The sequence below is a fragment of the Scardinius erythrophthalmus genome (genome assembly GCF_964197995.2).
Source record: "Scardinius erythrophthalmus genome assembly, chromosome: 14".
NCBI lineage: Eukaryota > Metazoa > Chordata > Actinopteri > Cypriniformes > Leuciscidae > Scardinius > Scardinius erythrophthalmus.
The window spans coordinates 32,413,903-32,435,212 of NC_138234.1; the positions used below are offsets into that span (position 1 = coordinate 32,413,903).

A 21,310-nucleotide genomic window follows, 5' to 3' on the forward strand; every position below is an offset into this window, starting at 1 on the left:
TATTTGAATTAAACTGGTTTCAAGTAGCTGGCTATAAATATGTCTGCAGTTTAACTACTGTATCTTTAACTAACATGCTGAGCAAGATTCACTTAATACTGTTGCTCCATCATGACAATATTAGACCTAAAAGACAAAACTGATCATAAAAGTGTTCCTTACAGTAATGCTGAGACTGAGAGTTCATAATCAAACTGTGTATGAAATTAACTTAATTTCACTTCATTTAAACTGAACTTTATTTATTGCTGGAGTGTGCGTGCTCAATAATCCCAGGATGCATAGGCACGAACAGATTGGTGATATTATTAATGCACATATAATAACCTGTACACCCCAGAGCAAGGGTTTCTCATACACATTAACGTATAATCTACGGTTCAATCAGAGGTTAAGGTTTTATGAAGCTTTTGCTATTAAGATGAATCTTTGAAATGTCCCTAGCAATTATCTGGACAAAATTATATTATGTTTATCTGTTCTGCTTGGCTGTGCCCAACCGATGGGTGTAGAAAGAGCTTCCTGAACCACCAGAAGGAAAATCAGCAAAGAAACCAGACTGTTACTTAAATATTGATAAATTACTTAATATTAAAAATACATGAACAAACAATGTTAAAACTAAACTAGATGAATACAAAAAAAAAAAAAAAAAGGAAAAAGAAACTTGGTGTTAAAACCATTCACAGATACAGTATTTCTGAAACAAAAAATAAATAATAAAATAAATAAATTACCTATTTCGGTGTATATATATATATATATATAAAATTTTTCTTTTTTTTTACTATTTTTACTGTACTATTTTTACTTTCACTATAATTTTATATATTTTTGTATAGTATATTTATACATTACAATTAAATAAATATATTTATAAAATCATATACATGATATATCAATAAATAAATAAACAGCCTAAATAGACAGCCTAAATAAATAAGCATAAATAGATACATAGAACATATAAAAGTTGCATTAAAAATGTACAGATTTTCCTTAAATTGAATTAATGGATAAATAAACAAACAAACAAACAAACAAATAAATAAATAAATGAATAAGAGCCTAGATATATGCAAATATCAACACAATCTCATGAAAGTGCGTATCTATAGCACGAATGATAATTCTCGTATAATTTATACGCCAAAACGAGTTTTAGCGTTCAAATGATACGCACTGCAAACCCCTTGGGTAGGATTAGGGGTGAGGAGGGCATGCATATTACACGCCATAAAGTGCGTATTATATGCACGCGCAAACTGCGTACCATATTTACGCTAAAACTCGTTTTGGTGTATAAATGATATGCGATATTATCATTCGTGCTATAGATACGCACTTTCATGAGATGGGGCTTGCAAATATCTATCTATCTATCTATCTATCTATCTATCTATCTATCTATCTATCTATCTATCTATCTATCTATCTATCTATCTATCTATCTATCTATTAAAAATTTTAGATTTTCTGAAACTGAATAGTAAAAATTACAAGTATTTATAAATAAATAAACAAACAAGCAAGCTTTAAATAATAATAATGATAATGAACAAATAAGTAAATAAATAAATAAATAAATAATGAAAAACTTCAAACTACATGTGAAAAAAAAATATAAATAAATTCACCAGTTTTTCTGAAACTGTATAGTGAGTAAATAAACAAAAAAATAAGTAAAAAAAAAAATACATATTTAACAGATTTTTTCTTGAGTACTGCGTATGGACCATTAAACAGGTTTCATTGCTTAATGTATGGATGTTTTCATAGTTGGGGACCAGTAAAAATTAAAACCGCCTAAAATGCAAGTTTCCTCTCTCTAACTTACCAAAATCAGATTATAAACTTTTGATGTATGAATCAGAAGCGCATTATCTCATGACAACTCTTTTGCAGATCAAATATACTCACGTTAAGTTGGAGAGTTTCTGTCCAATGTCCAATAGCTTTATATCCGGGAGTGTTGTTGATGTTAATCTGGTACTGGAAAAGATCGTAACGTCCCGGTGCATCACCATTCCGATTGAACGTGACGGACGTTCCAGCGCTCCCTACGAAAGAAGAAAAAAAAAACGTATTTAGAAACGTACAGTCAATATTGTCGGATGAAACTAACTGTGCATCAACCACACATCAAGGGGTAAAACAACAACCTGACATGCCTTGCAGACAACAACAACAACAAAAAAAGAGTTGCGCTCCATAGAGAAAAAAAGTTTGTTTGTTCGTGACAGAAACACAAACAGCGCGTGGCCCTCAGGCCAGGAGCGGAGACTGACACGTCCTGACACTCAATCTCAAGCGATAGTTTGAAGAGCTTTACCTGCAGGGCTTGGCATTCACCATCACAAATCTGCCACAACACAATCAACAGTGTCTTTCTCAAGCTTCCTCTCGCCACACTCACACTCATTACACTGGGACTCATGGCTTTCCCGGGTCGCTCTCAGGAGGACTCTCTGATTGGAGAAGCGTTCCCTCGAAAGGGAAGACCACTGCTTTATTGCGGCCTTTAAATCAGCACTTTTACTGGTTTTGAGCGCTCATCTATCTGTCTGTCTGTCTGTCTGTCTGTCTGTCTGTCTGTCTATCTATCTATCTATCTATCTATCTATCCTATCCGTCTGTCTGTCTGTCTGTCTGCGGAGGTTATGCTCTGCAATGTAATTTACTGTTTTTTCTTATATTATTCTGCATGTTAATTGCACCACTCGGCTTGGTTGGTCACATGACTTTAAAGGGTTAGTTCACCCAAAAATGAAAATTCTGTCAGTAATTACTCACCCTCATGTTGTTCCAACCGCGTAAGACCTTCGTTCATCTTCGGAACACAAATTAAGATATTTTTAATGAAATCAGAGCTATGTCTCACTCCTCCATAGGCTTCTATGTGACCGAAACTTGCTGGCCCAGAAAAGTTATTAAAGAGATCGTTAATATAGTCCAAGTGACTACAGTGGCTCAATCTTAAGTTTATCAAGCGACGATAATACTTTTTGTGCGCAAAAACAAACAAAAATAACGACTTTATTCCACTTTTCATTTCCTTCTCTCTGGGCCTCGTAGTGTTTTTGCGCTGCGCGTCTGTGTTGCACGTCATCACGCATCACACACATGACCGGCGTCGGCCAATAGTGAGCCTACGTGGTGACGTGTACACAGACGCGCTGCGCAAAAACACTACGCGAACCAACTAGAGGTCCAGAGAGAAGGAAATGAAAAGTGGAATAAAGACGTTATTTTTGTTTGTTTTTGCGCACAAAAAGTATTCTCGTCACTTGATAAACTTAAGATTGAGCCACTGTAGTCACTTGGACTATTAACGATCTCTTTAATAATTTTTCTGGGCCAGCAAGTTTCGGTCACATAGCAGCCTATGGAGGAGTGAGACATGGCTCAGATTTCATCAAAAATATCTTAATTTGTGTTCCGAAGATGAACGAAGGTCTTACGCGGTTGGAACAACATGAGGGTGAGTAATTACTGACAGAATTTTCATTTTTGGGTGAACTAACCCTTTAACTTAGTAGACAACAGTTTTTCCTGCCCCCTTAAAGACAGAAATGCAAAAGATCGACTGTTGCGTCACATTAAGCGACATGGGCGGACACAAAAACGCTCTAGTTTACTTGAGTCCATTCATTATCCAGTCACTTCAGCAACGCCCGCCGCCTTCCAGGTTTATGTGTTTGTTCGAGTTGCTGTTAAAAGGGCATCATGGGAAGAAGGAAGAAATATCTTATTCTACTAATAGACTTTGGGGAGAATGAAGATGCTGAAAACTGCAGGAGCTAAATAACACCGACACGCTAGCAACACTTAAGAGCGGATGAGGGCCTGCAAAACCAGCTGAATGCCACAAATAACAGCTTTCCAGCTTTCAGAGTTCAATGATGGATGCTTTTATGTACCAGGTGTCGAGTTTTATCATTTATGTTTCATTTTTCACCTCACGCATGTCTTAACGCAGTAGCAAAATGTCCCAGTTACGTCACATCACCGCAGTGTATTCTCCCAAACTTCTAAGCTACTCAGTATATTATACAGTAATTGCACTGTAGATTAGATTTGGACAAGACCCTCATAAGTATATAAATTATTAGTATGCGAGGAGCCTCTGAATCTTTTTTAATGTTTTCGTTGGAGGAACCCTTTGAAAAAATGCCAGAAGCGTCATTCGCCAAACTTCAAGCAGTATGTTCTTTCTCTTTTTTATTTAATTTCCATCTTTCATCCTTTAATCACAAGAGTTAACATGCCTAAATAACCAGCAGACATAAATAGGGCTGCATCATTTCACCAATAAGAACAGTTATTAGATAAACAAGTAGCTATGTGACATACTCTTCCATCCATATTGAATTATATCAAAGACTGTAGATATATAAAGACTGTGTATTTGTATTACCATGAATGGAAGAAAGTGCAAGGCGCAAAATGGTGGAATAAGTCCCACCTTCTAAATAAATGAATCTGAAAAATGCCGTTTTGGTCATAAGCGTTTAGAAACAAAATGTATGTGACAGTTGTCGTAAGATTTCATTGATGATTTCAAATATGAAATTTAATCATAAGCTTGGTGAACAGCTTTGGAGAATTTGATGTTTCCCTATTCAAAGAGATCGAAGCTGTTCTTGCGTTACATTTTTTTTTTAAAGATGGCCGCCGAGTGAAATGACTTGCCTGAAAGGGACTTTTATTATGTCTTCTTTAATTGTATTTTCATATGTGGCAAACTGCTTAAACTGGCTATATTTTTATAGTTCATATATTGTTTGAATTAGATCAATTAATCATAACCTGCATGTCTCAATGTACATTTTTAAAGTATGGAGAGTAAAACCAAAACCTTCTCATGTATGTACAATTTCATAGATTTACAAAGGTTTATGATTCCTCTGTCAGTACAAGTGACATATTCATATTTATATGAAATACAAATGACACTTTTATAAAGGAATTAGCAAAATTTGTGTTAAAAATTGTGTATTGTGTAGCGGCATAAATGTTAATGTAATATTATTTATGATAAATATACATTCTGAATATGTATTTGAATTATATATGTATGTCAGAAGGAAGGTTTTCTTATTGTGTAGGCAATGGTCATACATTATAAACAATGTACAAGTATAACTGTGCTACTGTAAACAATATCAAAAACAATGGAAGCAAAGGTACGAAACTGCCATTTTTCTTCTTTTTTTCTTTTTTTGTGTGTGTGTGTGTGTGTGTGTGTGTGTGTGTGTGTGTGTGTGTGTGTGTGTGTGTGTGTGTGTGTGTGTGTGTGTGTGTGTGTGTGTGTGTGTGTGTGTGTGAGTGTGTGAGTGTGTGTGTGTGTGTGTGTGTGTGTGTGTGTGTGTGTGTGTGTGTGTGTGTGTGTGTGTGTGTGTGTGTGTGTGTGTGTGTGTGTGTGTGTGTGCAAATTTGCATTTAAAAAATAAAATTTTGGTGAAAATGTGAACTTAAATATGTATTAAAAATATTAAATATGAATTAATAATCCAGTATGTGTGTGTGTGTGTGTGTGGCTTTGATGCAATAGTATTGCAAGATGTTTTTTTGTTCTTTTCAGATCATAAAATGAAATGGATACTCATAAGACTTCTCAGTGATAGTAAACATTTGATTAAATGCTTGTTATCAAGATAAGCTCATATGTTGTTTAGCATTGTTGTGCAAACTATAAATATTAGATGTTTTACAAAAATTTAAGTATTTATACAAAACAATCAACATTGACAGCTTGGAAAACAAATATTTTTCGTAATTTGAAGTTTCACAAATAATAAATATTATTGAAAACATTGAATTCATGCAATTCGTAAAAGTATTTGACTAAAGTAATAATAAATGAGGTTAACACAATTAAATGTTTACTATTGCATGTTTCAGTGTTTTTTTTTTCAAAGTAAAAAACAACAACAACAAAAAAACAACAACTATAACTATAATATAACATATAATTAATGTTATAATTCATGTTTTGTGGTATAAAATTCTTGCTGACTTCTTCATTACCGTTTTTGCCATCGGTCTTGGTTTTCTAGTGATTAAAAGTAAGTATTTTGAGAATTCTGATTTGAGTATATCAGCAGGCCTTAAGTTAGATCACATATTTACCCGTAATAGTACTTTCTCACCATCACGCAGACATCAAAGTTGCGGTTACACTTTGATCTAACAGTGCCCTGGTGCAGGACTACAAAAGTTTCACTTCATTAGGATGCATTAATGAGAGATTTCCTTTCTTCTTGGAAGTTTCCTCTTTCAGAGGTCCAACACAAAGGCAGGTTTGGGATATGCGAGATATAAAGAATTCAGGAAGTTTGAGTCCCACATAAGAAGCATCAACAAAGGTTGCTTCAAAGAGATATGTACACATCTGTCCACAGACGAAATCTGCTCGATATTGACCAAAAAACAGTCTGTAACGTTAGAATAATGCTAATTCCCAAAACAGAAAAAAAGGAAAAATATTAAAAAAATCTAGAACATGCAATTTCTTATAGTCTTTGAATTCATGTTGGTTTCATTAAACCAAGTTTAAACTCAAACCACATTTAAACTTGTTATAGTTATCTCAAACTAAAATTAAAACCATAAAAAAAAACATTAATTAAAATAAAATAAATGTTTACTGAAATTATATATATATATATATATATATATATATATATATATATATATATATATATATATAATTCACTTAGTTGCCAAGGCAGCATCCTAAAATAACTTAAACTAAAAACTTTAATAATTAATAAAAACTGCATAGACATTTTTTTCAAAAATATGAATAATAATAATAAAACTAATTCAAAATATTTATAGAAACCATAGTAGTATCTCAATGATACTAAAATAACACAGATTAGAACTGATAAATTTGAAATTATTTTAAACTGTCATGTTGCGTAACCATTAAGTAAAAATTAATCATTTCTAAAAACAAGCAAACAAACAAACAAACAAACAAACATTTATTTAAATATATATATATATATATATATATATATATATATATTTACCTGATATTTTTAACATGAGGGTCTGCATGTGTCCTCTCTACAATATCACTTCCTGTTTTATGCCTTTGTTTTGGTGGGCAAAAGTTTTTCAAATATTAATAAGCAGTGAATAAATAAGATTTTAATAAAAATAAAATAAAATTGTTGAAAGAAATAATCATAAATAATTATGCGAAACCAATGTTATGTTTTCCTTTATAGCCCAAAAACATCAAAATGGTTTTTAATTTACAAATTAAAACATGTTAAGAAGTATTAGTATTAAGTAGAATTTTTTAATGAATTAATGGTAACACTTTATTTTAACTATTATGTTGGCAGCTGAAGCAGAAGCAGAATCAGATGCAGAAGCCGAATCCAAGTACAGCAGAATTTATTAAAGAAACTCAAACTGTAACAAACTCAGACAAAGACTACAAACTCAGACAAAGACTACAAACTCAGACAAAGACTACAAACTCAGACAAAGACTCAGGCATGGGAACAGCCAACATACAACATCAAGAACTCACAAAGACTGAAACAAGACACAGGGCTTAAATACACACACAGACAAGCTAAACAAGATAACAAGGGGGTGTGGCAAATAAGAAACACCTGGGATGACTAATCAACATAACAAGGAACTGCTAAACATAGAATGAGGCAGGGGAACACAGACATGAATCGTGACATTAACATGGCAAGGTTACACAAATCATGTACTTAATATAGAAATAACAGTAAATTATCAATCATTACAGGCAACTAACCCTAAGCCAAACACTAATCTAAGTGTAATGTAAATCTAATTTTGTAAATCTAAATTTAATGTAGTTAATTAACAGAACTCAGTACGTATTACGTCTTACACAGTAACAACGTCACCCTAAAATAATGCACAATATATCGGCCACCATATCGGTATCTGCCGATATATGTTAATTTTTAATGTTATTGTTATCAGTCCGATAAGCCGATTTATTAAAGCCGATTAATAATGGATTACTTCCTTTCTCTGAGACACTTAAGATGCACACTGTTCGCCATTTTATTAGAATTTTATTTAAAAATTACACTGGTTTACACTTTACTTTTTTGTTTGATTTATGTTGAAGTGCTTGGGAATGCTTTTAATGGTGAGACTTTTGTTTTTGTGTATATATATATATATATATATATATATATATATATATATATATATATATATGAACATTTTTGGCCGATACCGATAACCGATAATTCTTTATATTTGAAAGCAGATAACTGATATTATATATATATATATATATATATATATATATATATATATATATAATATCGGTTATCTGCTTTCAAATATATAAAGAACTGAACATTTTGTCCGATACCGATAACCGATAATTCTTTATATTTGAAAGCAGATAACTGATATTATATATATATATATATATATATATATATACATATATATATATATATATATATATATATATATATATATATATAATATCGGTTATCTGCTTTCAAAGCAGATAACTGATATTATATATATATATATATATATATATATATATATATATATATATATATATATATAATATCGGTTATCTGCTTTCAAATATATAAAGAACTGAACATTTTGGCCGATACCGATAACCGATAATTCTTTATATTTGAAAGCAGATAACTGATATTATATATATATATATTAGGGCTGTCAATCGATTAAAAATTTTAATCGCGATTAATCGCATGATTGTCATGAGTTAACTCGCGATTAATCACATTTAATCGCACATTTTTTATTTGTTCTAAATATACCTTAAATTAATACTTTTCAAGTTTGTAATACTCTAATCAACGTGGGCATGGATAAATATAGATGCTTTATGCAAATGTATGTTTATTATTGAAACCATAGTCAATATAGCATGAAGACGAGACATGTTTCAAAGGTCATAGATGTTTTTCAAAGAACTTGTTCATGTCTATTAGACACATGTAGAAAGAACAAAGAAATACCAGGTTCCCATTACTTCTCTTTCTTTGCACTGAGCAATTTACTAACACAAAAATGTTTAGATTTTTGCATGACAGGGCAGCTCTTCTGAAAATGCTAAATGTACATTTAGCATTTATTATTACATTGTAGTCTCTCTCTGTGCCCATTTTGATGAAGCTAAATTCTCAATAAATTCTCAATAAAACGCATATTTTACTGTTTCTGTTGTCAAACAACGGAATGAATTTGAAATGGTGACTGAAACGCGACCAAATAAACATAACCAGCTCTCCCTTCCAAGACGTTAATCTGCACAAAAATTCTGATAATCGAGCCGTCGTCTGGTGAAATCAAATACACATAAGCTAAAGACAATATCCGTGCTCTGATTTCGGCTATATTTGTAAAATTAGAGAAGCAACATAATATCTGTGTTTAACTGAATTAAAGCGCTGCTCCTCCACGTGAGACGCAGAGAGAGAGAGAGAGAGAGAGAGAGAGAGAGAGAGAGAGAGAGAGAGAGAGAGAGAGAGAGAGAGAGAGAGAGAGAGAGAGAGAGAGAGAGAGAGAGAGAGAGAGAGAGAGAGAGAGAGAGCGCGCGCGCGCGTGCTGAGAGAGCAGTAGCCTACCGGCGGTACCGGTATATTCTCAGAAACTAAATAAGGTTTGGGCGCTTTGTTGAAGGAAAAAAAATCGCTAAAGGGGTCTGCAATGTCGCTAAGTTGCCAACACTGTGTATCTCCATTTCTCCAACTAGGGGTTGGGTCACGGGTCAAACAGAAAATACGCGCTGCGTTAATCGTCCGTTAAAAAAATTAGTGCCGTTAATATGATTTTGCGTTAACGCGTTATTAACGCGCTAACTTTGACAGCCCTAATATATATATATATATATATATATATATATATATATAATATCGGTTATCTGCTTTCAAATATATAAAGAACTGAACATTTTGGCCGATACCGATAACCGATAAACTAATAAAGAATTATCTGTATCGGCCAAAATAACCGATAATTCTTTATATTTGAAAGCAGATAACCAATATTATATATATATATATATATATATATATCGGTTATCTGCTTTCAAATATAAAGAATTATCGATTATCTGTATCGGACAATATTTTCATATCAGTGCATCACTACCTAAAATAATGTGCAACTGAGTTAATAGATGTAGACAAAAATGTAATATGATGTGATAGACTCAGTATGTTGTGAGGTTTGGTCAACTCACCATTGAAGTTGACCGACCGGATGTACTTCAGGAGCTTCTTGCCACCAGCGTGCTCCATCTCCTGACAAACGCCCGACTGGTCGGGACAAAGGTCCTTCTGCATGTTGTGCAGGGCGTGGGCCATGGCGTACACCGCGTCGATCACAAACTGCACCTTCCCTTCCTGCTCGTATTTGGAGTCTGATCCTATTCGCTCTTGCCCTGGAAGGAAGAAAGAAAACAAAAAGTCAAAGTAGAGTGAAGACTTTCAAACATCTGTAGCAAGATGTGTGCCTAAATGCTCTCGCAGGAGCACGTAGAAACAAAGGAATAGGATAAACGGAGTCAACTCTAGAAGCTTTTGAAGAAAAATGTGAGGTAAAGTACAAAAGCAATGAAAGTTATCACACTTTAGGAACAATCTTTCATTTGAAAAGCCTTGGCGTGTTTTGGCCGCTATCTTTAACACGGTGAAAAGTAATGCCTGAAATTGTAGGTGCTTATCTTACTTTGGTCTCTAATGTTGTCACATTTTTGCTATCTTCATCTTAGGTGGTTTAGAGATTTATTTCCAGCGATTGCTCACAGGCAGTGTCGGGAGTAACTACCTAAAAGTAGATTCAATAACATGACAAGTTGTCAATCGTGTAGCTTTTTTTTAATAACCTTGTGAAAAAGAAGTGTGCTTAATTGTACTGAATGTGCACTTGTAGTGAACTTCAAATCTTAAGAATTGTACTTTCAGATAATATATGTATGAAATAAAATCAAGTGTACTTAAAGAGAGTACGCTTTCATGACAGTGTTTCTTAATACACTTTTAAAAAGTACACTTTGTATCTATGTCAAATTAATGGTTACTTTAAAATACATTTTAAATCATTGTTTTAATAATATTTTGCTGTGCTTCAAAGAAGTACTAATTTGAATGTGGTTACTAACATACTAAAGTACATGTAAGGCACTTGATCATAATTTTAACCAGTGTTTTTTTTCAATATTATATTTAAAGTTCATATATTTAGAGTCCCACAAATAATTGTATCCCTTAAAACTCACATTTGATCACCAAAATTACATATTTAAACGTTTTTTTACATGAAAATTCTTCATGCCTTAAAATAGCTTGAATGTAACTCTCCACCTGTGCCTCATTTAGTATTCGCGGTTCTATGAATATGCAAATGAGCCCCGCCTCCACTCACTCACTCATCTCAGAGATTCACTCGTTGACGATCATATGATGACCTGATTGGCTACAAGGTAGTTTTTGACGTCAGAAACACCAGCGATTTCAAACCGTGTTTTTGAGACTGTCTTTGGTTCACTGCAGTTTTAAGGAGAAAATACTCAGCAATGCTGTTGACTTATGAATTTGCACATGGTTTGTATTAAAGCATATTAAAAACACCACATAGACATATAAACAACATTAAAAGCTTGATTTCACTACAAGGGGGCTTTAAATGCACTACATTGCAACTTCATCATTAACAAATTTGCAATTATGACATTCAAATTGGGAATGACATTCAATAGAAATGGCATTAAAGTATATTTTAGTTTACCATAAATGCTTGTCGGTACATTCAGCATTACACTTTACCCATATAGAATAAATGATAGAATTACATATAAAGATGTAAGTGGATAAAACAATCACATGAGAAAGTACAACAAAAGTGACAGGCTGTTTTTATAGCATTAGCCACATTTAGCATGGTTTCCCCGAATACTGTAGAAACTGTGTTAAACAAATTATAAATGTAAACCATGTATATTTAAAAAGGTAAAATACATATCTGAATAGGTATTTCCTCAATGTAGCTATTCAATCTACTTTTGTGAGTAGCTTATTTAGCGCTTTTTTTCAGTTAGCATTTAGCTTGGAAGCTACAATTTCTTTGATAGTGATAGTGTTGATACATTTTCTGCTGAAAAGGGAAGTTGGGTGAGGCATTTCAAAGGATTCATTCTCTTTATTAAAATATCAAAAAGGCGTTAGCTACATCATAGCCATAATTCACGGTTTGTTAACTTTTGTAGGGACACTCACATTCTAGACAGAATTTGATTGGACTGAAATTTGTCTAGTGCAGGATGAGTCATCAATAGTTTGTTTTGGTTTCCCAGAAGAGTAATTTATGAGAGACTGAATCTGCTAAAAGTACATTTTGTCAATTCTATGAACATATTAGCACATAGATTAGCCTCATGGCTAATAGACAAAGTCATTGCTGTGACAAATCAGTAGGATTTTTTTACGAAATGACTTTTCTCTTCAGAAATGTCACTGTGAGTCAAGTAATGGGAAATTTATTCCACACACAATCTTTTCAGGATCTGACCTCATGAGAATACCTTAACCTTAAAATGTCTTAATAACAACAGTGGCCAGACTTTAGGCTCACCCTAAACTGCGAGGAAAACCGTGACAGTTCTATTAAGTGCTGCTATTCCCTGATCCACTGGTGGAAGTTCTCATGGGACATCAATGGAGTTCAGGCAATATTCTTAGCGATTTCTCTCCAATTAGCTCTGCCGTCGTCCAGATCTGACACCCACCCTTATATGCCAGTCTGGGTTCCCCAGGGACGCTCTTATAGTCTGTCTTTCCACAATAATGCCTTTCATTAAACATACTACAGCTGGCTTAGTCGGCTCTTCTGTCCCGCCAAGCGCGGCTAACTCAAATATGTGTATTTTCGAGACAGCTTCATCATTGATGGCCTTAGTCTGATGGGGAAGGAATGGGTGACTCTAATAGTGCCTGACAGAACAGGAAAACTCGCTTGGGGAAATATCTCATCCAAAAGTGCCATTCGATCTTTTCAGCGAGCTTGAAACATCCCCATCTGGGATTGGACTTCATCCACAATGATTGGATCTCATTATTTAGATGATATTTACTTGAAAGATGATTGACCGACGTCTTGGAGACATCCTTAGAAAAAATACCCAACTTGCAGGACGCTACTCTTCTCTTTCTTTCTGTCATTAGTGAAGGGCTATTCAGATGCCAACGGAAACTTTCTCCAGGTAACATATAGACCTCCTTGGTATAAAAAGAAAAGGTTGCATTTCACCTAGACCTGGGGTTTCAATGAAAATGAGATTGTATGCATGTATCCTAAACCATTTGTCAAGATAGATTCGCTAGTTAAAGAGGTTTTACACTTTTTCTACATCTTGATGACATCAAATTAAAGGTTATGACAATTCATCTCATCATGGTCAGCAAAAAACCTTGAGGGATTCAGATCAATAGACATCAATGACCCCAGGCAGTGACAAAAACCCCATTCTGGCAGAGGTTCATTCACGCTGAAGGTCACAACAACCATTAGAAAATAATAAGCTGCTCTCATGGTGACAGATATCTTGTTCAACAATACTTCACAATTACACCTAGTTGCCATTGACAGAAAAGAGTACTGAGCTCAGAAGCTTTTTAGAAAATTACCTCAGTCTCTACTTTATCTTTTCTTATTGTCACAAATCTCTACTTCTGAAGGTATTGACCAGAAATGAATTGCGATACATTTGCGTCATCAACGCGAGTACTACATTGTCCACTAGCTGTTTAGCACTTTTAGCTAGGTAAACATTCAGTAGGAAAAAATGGCCAATAAAAAATATTGCATTAGAAACTACTTGACTCCACAAAAACCGTACTTGAGGCTATGTCGCTTTGGTATTGTTCACTCATGTGTACACTGTAAACAAAAATCAGCAAATATAACGGTTAAAAAAAGGCAGCTAAGGTTGCCAGTAAAAAACTACATTTTAGGTTAGAAACATAACTGATTAAATGAAAATAAAAACAAAATTTGAAGCGTCACACGAGGAATTATGGGAATGTCAATTTACGGATCTTCAATTAAAATTTATTAGATGACTTGTTCTTTTTCACTTCCAAAAAACTGGTAAATTATCAAACTGTAAAATTACATGAAATGTCCCATTAGATTTATTACAGTTTTTCACTGTATGCAGTCAGGTAACTTACTGTTAACCCATCAAATGATTTTACTGTAGCCTTGTTACAGTCTTTTACCCTTAAAATTACACACTTTTTTATTTTAATTTTTACACAGTATCCCAGTTCGGGAAACAGCTTTTACTTCAAACAAACATGAACTTGGATCTTCAGCAAAAGCTCAATTGATACTTTGCAGTCACGTGATATCTGGCGGTCAACAAACGTGGTTAGTGCATCTAATCGCAAAACAACTATCTGGCATGTCGTGTACACCTCAAAACAGTACCTTTTGTATATTAAAACTGACAACGTCCGGGCAAGATCCTAGATTAGTTTACTGGTTTTTGTTGCAAGAGAATGACGTTCTTGCCCGCCAGCCAGTACAACTGACGTCACGTGCAAAGTATCAATAGAATGTCCTGAACTCTTTTTTGACTGCAGTGGTGAATCTCAAAAGAAAAAAAAAAAGAGCCTCATTTGATTCTCATCTAAGTGATTAGAACAAACTCCATTTTGGAAAATAAATCTCGACATATGTTTAAGCTAATTGGAGAGCCGGTTTCCAACTTTCATGAGATTTTCCTAATCTGTATCAGCCATATGCTATTTAAACTGCAAATTTATTATGCTTTTTTTTTTTTTTTTTTTTGATGAAAACAGGCCAGGTGTTAATGCAGAATAAAACAGACTTGATGTACACATGAACTTAAAAGATTTAAGCAAATGTCATCTTTAATGTCAGGTCATTTCATAATTCCATTGCGTTTAATATTAATAATTGGATTTTATTCAAATTCTAAATCGAAAGCCCACAACATACTTCAGTTTTGAAGCGAATTCATAATGTATGCTTATACAGCCGAACACCTAGCCATTCAAACTATACTCCATTTCCCAACACAAGAGGTTGACGAAGAAATTTACATCCTTGTTTAATATCTGCGATTTTCTCACCAGAATTATGATCGATTTAAAATCTTTGTACTCTTTTAAATTAGAGTCAAGTGTTTCTATTAACCCTTTAACGCATAGCTCGGTCTTTAGTGAACTGGGATGTCATTCACCCCCCCCCCCCCCTCCTCATTCATTTTTTAAAGTTAGACATCAACCTTCTTAGTATTTCTCCATCAATTCAATATAAACAATATACCAAGAAAAAAATATATATATAAAAGAAAGCCTGTTTTCCCATTCATTTTTTGTAAAAATTGTACAGGGTCACTAACGCCCTGAGGTAAGTAACAGTATTTTTTCTGCACAACATTAAGTGAATCTTTGCTTTATAAGTGAAGCTTTATGCTTATAAAATAACCATCAAATGTACACAATTAGGTTTTTTCAGCATTTCAAGTCACATTTACAATACAGCTTGTGAAGATAAAAGTAGTAAAACACATCTCAGGACAATTCCCTTGCATCTAGCGGTTTCCGAATGTAAAGATGTGTTCCATGAGTCTGCGTCTGCACATTGCAAAAGAAAACAGCTACTTTTAGTTCTCCTTGTAAGAGATAATTAAGAGATGTGGACCCTCTATGGAGCCAGCCTGAGGCAACTCTACCCACAATCCTTTATTCTAAAACAAACCGATGCAGCCATTCATGAGCGCAAACAGAGCGCCTCACCATCCAGCACTCCTCGCAAAAGATTTCTTTTGATCTCCAAAATACCTATTAGGCATTTTAGAGCTAATTAGGTAGCTTGATTGTGTTTAAGTAGGAAATAAAAGTGGTAAAAGGTAACACATCCCTCCCTATCACTATAAAAGAGACTTCACTGCTGGTGCCACTAAATTGAGGCCCTGTTTACAGCTGGTATTAAGATGCGTTTTGGTCGATCGGATCACAAGGAGAAGAGGGATACACATTCCCGTTTACACCTGGTGTTTTAATCCGTCTCTTTTGTCCATTCAACCCCTTCTTTCCTGATTTCTTCAAAGTGAGGGTCTATGTGTGTGGGGTTTTTTTTTTTCAGATCTTTTGATCCAGTGGATGAAATTAGCTCATGCAATTTACATATGAACGCGACTGGAGACGACAGAAAAACACAGAACATCAGCTTTAGTTTCTGTTCTGAAACCCATAAGATCACGGCGAACACTGTGAGTGTGTGTTAGGAATCAGGAATGGTGAGAGAACATTGTGCTTGGTACGTTTTTCATCTTCAAGCCAAACTTGGGTCTCCAGACAACAAAGTTTAAATCCCGTCTGGCTGGCGCACTTCCCATAATGTTTACACGTTAGGTCAGTAGGAGTAGAGTAGACAGTCTTTTGTGGCCGTTTGAACACATTCAACCACTTGAGCGTTTACACTATGAAAGCAATCCGGTTGAATGCCTTTTCAACTACCTCTGGAAGTGGTTGAAAGTGGACAAGCTCAAATTGGACCCTGTTTGCACCTGTATTTAGCCTTGTCCACTTGTGATCCGATCGACCAAAACGCATCTTAATACCACATGTAAACAGGGCCTAAATTAATCCAGAACGTCATTCCGGAACCTTTAAAACCAATGGTTACAAGTGTGTATGATAAATACACCAACAGCTGAAGGTTCGAGAGCTGCTTTGATCTTGTCATGTCAGAACAATAAAGCCTCACTGAGTGGATAGATGGATGGATATATGGTTAGAAGGAAGTAGGGGTGTTTTTTGCCTCCGATACGCAGGGAAATGGCTGTCACTCTCATTATTATCAAGCTATAATTCTGCAAAACCTGCCGCTGAAAATGGAAGCGATCCTGGAGCATGTGCTACATAGATAAACACAGCATGTAATTATGGTGAATAAGATGTCTGTGGGCTGATTGGCGCCTGCTGAAAGAGGTCAAAAAAGGAAAGGAACGAATCCGGTTGTCCCCGTTTCCTCGGAACAGAACATCCTACACAAGAACCGTTTGTTTATGACCGATTCAACACACTGAGACTCACACAAAGAACAAAACTGTTATGACAATCAATCGATCTGATTGGATGACTAATGTTTATCAAGTCAACGCGAACTCTCTCAGTAAATGTATTTTGAGACACATTTGAAATAGTCATGTGGGTTCATATGAATGTGAACTTTGTCTTCATAAACTTCCACTAAAAGCGTTGCTCCAACGTGGAATGCTCAGTTTTTACAATCCTCAAAACAAAAATATAAATATAAAACCAAATCCTAGCCTATACAGAACTTATACAGTACAAAATGCACCACATTAAGGAAGGTAAAGAGGTTTTCACATTTGTTTTCCTTGAATATGTACCAGAATTAGTGTCCCTCAGACAAACAATAAGAACTACTTGTTTCTACTTTAACAAGAATGACAAATGTACGGCAGAAATGCTAATATAAAGGTAAATGACAACTTTTCAGTGAAGGAAAATCTTGATTTGCAAATATGTTGTGAATTATGTTTCATGTCGACTTCGAAACAGTTCACACACAGAATCCAGACCTGTACAATATTTAATAAAGAGAATCCAGCACAAGGCTGCAAAAAGTGCGTCATTCTGAACATTTCTATTGAAAACTCTGATGGCAGCAATTCCACAGATGGAGTTTGGCAATTTCCCATTTATGTTTTCTTTTGTGAGGGGACTGAGAAGCTGTCATTTCCATGAAGTGCCATTGCGAGTCTAAATTCAAACACTCTGGTGCCCAGAGGACTCTGAACTCCAGCTCTTCACTCCAAAAAGGGCTTTAAATGCATTCCAACGTCACTTCGAAAGAGAGATGAAAGTGGTGGAAAAGCACAGCAAAAGCAAACGTTTCTCCGAGCATTTTGTCTTGTTGTGCGGTAAAAGTATTTAAAGACTTTCTTTAAGACATTTACATGAGAAAGATCTAATATTAATAATAAATTAAGACTTTTCACAGTATGTTCACATGAAGACTCCACTCATATCAGCAGGCCAGATGTTTTATTTTTATGGAGCGGGTCTCTTGATGGAGGCCGCCATGTTGAGGTCACATGACCAGTAAAAATACTTTAATTTAAGTCTAAACCCTATAGAGTGCAACAGCCGAGTAAAAACTTCATTCATATTCTCCATAGGGAAATAGATTTTTAACGATAACTTATAAACCTTACTGTGAGCCATGAGGTTGTTTATTGATAGAATTTGCTTCTGTTAAACCCGTCAGCTCGCATTATTTCAACTTAGTTTTAAAATAATCCTGTTTGACAGCGGAATTCCTGTTGGAAAAAAACTGTTTTTCATTTATAAATTAACATTTTTAAATGAGTAGTTTTATATTCCTCTATTATTTTTAATTTGATTATACTGTTCATAATGCTTCATGGGATTGTAGTTCTTTCCCTCACTAAAGTGGTTAAATACACAGTCTTGAACATTTGTATTTTTGTCGGATTTTCAAATACCTTTTTGCTTCCAATCAAAGTTTGCAATGTTATGATTCACCTCATATTTGGTTGACTTGGTCTATGGCTTATAACGCTTTAATACTAATACTTTTTTGAAATCCCTATGGGAGAAATAAATAATAATAAAAAAAAAAAAAAACTTCTGGAACCAACAGCATATTATCGGACACTTTGCGAAAAAAATTAAATAATCAATGGCTAACTTTTACTTTTTGTAATGCTTCATCCACACCACTAGGTGTCAGTATATATATATATATATATATATAAATATATATATATATATATATATAAATATATATATATATATATATATATATATATATATATATATATATATATATATATATATATATATATATATATATATATATATGTATATTTATGTAAATAAAACAAAAATGTTGTGTAGCTGAAATAAACTAAAGATACATTTTCTAAAATCTTACAAAATGAAAATATCTTGTTTTAAAAACATCTAGTTTGACTAAAAGTCCAAAAAATATTGATTAACAAAATGTGAGTTTGGTGCCTTTTAGAATTTTGGCACAAGGTACCAAATACTGACAGATATGTTGCTGCTAATTATCTCAATACGTCTTACTAATGTTGGAGGTGGAGAACTGCCGTGCATGTAATGACCTGTGTGCAGGAGCACATCAGAGAACCCCAAAATTTTATTACAAATTCACAGTGACTATCCAATCTAGCCATCTTTAATTGTGTCTTCTCTTGTACAATCGTGATCCTGGACTACAGCCAACTCCTCTCTCGCCTCTCCCATGTCATCCATCAGACCTGACTCTCCTTTGCCCTCTAGCGCACACTGTTGTTCCAGGGACGGCACCATGTGCTTTCTCTCTCATCACATACTCGAGCCCTTGATGTCTGTAAATTGGCCCTCACACCGACGGCGTCTCCGGGCGATATAGAGTGGTGTTGCCAGCTGTCGCTGACAGAAACTGCCGCCACCTCCAGTTCTTGAATATCTCACCTCGTTGTGCAGAGACTCCCGGAGCAGACAGGACACTCGATAAACGAGATTTCCCAATGGCTACGTCTCGCAGAGACCACAAACTGGTGAATCTAAAACTTTTGGATGACATACAGCTCATATCTTTATCTCTGTGAGATACCAGAACCACACATGGAAAAAACACAACAAATCCAACGCTATCTCACAACCAATTCGTATTCATACTATTTGTATGAGGGAGAAAAAGGTGGCTAATTCATATGAATTTGTATGACCTCACTCGTACGAATTCGTACAATTTGTCTAAACCATAGTGATGGGTAGGTTTAGGGGTGGGGTCAGGGGGTAGGTCATTCGTACGAATTTATATGAATTGGGCAACCCGTAAAATATGTACGATTTAGCAAAAAACGTCCGAATTGAAACGCAAAAATAGGTACGAATTAGCCACCTCGTAAAATACGTACGAATTGCTGTGAATTGGGTTGAACAAATCACACTAAATAACGCATCAGACAACGGTTCGTCTAGTGTGCCTGAGTTCACACGGAAAGCAACCATATTAAGCTCTCAAATATAGGACTGGTTTTTCATGTGAGAAATTGTGACCATTTTGATGAGCCTCCCTAATATGCTATTCCATTTGGTCTCAAATCCATAAAAGAGATAGAAGTTTCTGCTCAGGTAGCCAGGCTTTTAATAAATTGCTTACAGTTTCCATTTTGCAACTTAATCTAGCCAAGAATTTTCAGAGTTTTTACGTGCCGTTTAGTGGGCACAACATTCAAAAAACTTGGTACCACAATAATAGACAATCATGGAATACAAAATGCACAAAAAAACACCAGCAAGGTTAACGATTTTCAGTCAGGTCTTGCCGTCTTTGTGTGCAATGTGCACCAGACGGTTTCCAAACAGACTGTGGGCGATCTGTGGGCGTGCCGGCAGTTCATCTGATGCTACTACGAACTTGATATACTGTGTAGGCGACAGACATAGTTTCTACCAGATCCAAGTAGGTTCAATGTTGATGTAGATCGCAGATCAGCTCGGCTATCATTTAGAGGACCTTGTTTTGACCTGGTAGACCATTTTGTTTTAGCTGATTAGAGCTGCTAGACCACCTTGGACCTGCAAGATACAGCTCTAATGTGTTTTGTGCCGTGAATTATTGGCTGTCGTGCCGAGAACATGAAACCACTGAAATTTAATGTTGCACAATAAACAGTTTTTGTACTGCATTGGTTCCTCACTGTAAATTATGGATCCTGCAGCACCCAAAAGTTGCTGTACGCTTTCCTCTGTTTTTTTCCTACATGACAGCCGTGCACGTCATTAGTCAATTAACTGAGTTGTCACAGTTTTCATGGGTTCAAATATCAATACATTTCTTTAGACAGGCATCATATTTCTCATGGAAATTTGAAGGGACAGATTATACAATACAGAACAATTCTGGGTAACAATTTCTTTGTCATGCTTTTTATTTTGTTAGCATGTAGTCAATAGTATTGATTCTTACATTAATTACTCTAGATACTCCAGAGTGTTTACCCCTTGTGCAGATATTGACTTAACCACAGGCTACAGGACAGAATACAGGCACTATACAATTTCGAAATGATTTTACGAATTAGAAATAGCATTTTCAGTAATTATGCATATTATTTCTCAAAATGTAATGTTCTGCTCAATTTTGGATTATTGCCTTCAAAGCTATACCTAAAAGATAAAAATAAGAGAAGAAAACTACCTTG

General features: G+C 34.7%; 1 protein-coding gene across 1 annotated transcript in view; it reads right to left on the bottom strand.

Annotated features, from left to right (window-relative positions):
• grm7 (glutamate metabotropic receptor 7) overlaps nucleotides 1–21,310 on the bottom strand; it is a gene marked incomplete at both ends in the record, with an annotated part of 233,239 nt that overhangs the window by 79,769 nt on the left and 132,160 nt on the right. The window contains 2 exons of the mRNA XM_081384270.1: nucleotides 1,921–2,060; nucleotides 10,250–10,450. Coding sequence (XP_081240396.1) covers nucleotides 1,921–2,060; nucleotides 10,250–10,450 — 341 coding nt within the window. The remainder of the gene's footprint in view (nucleotides 1–1,920; nucleotides 2,061–10,249; nucleotides 10,451–21,310) is intronic.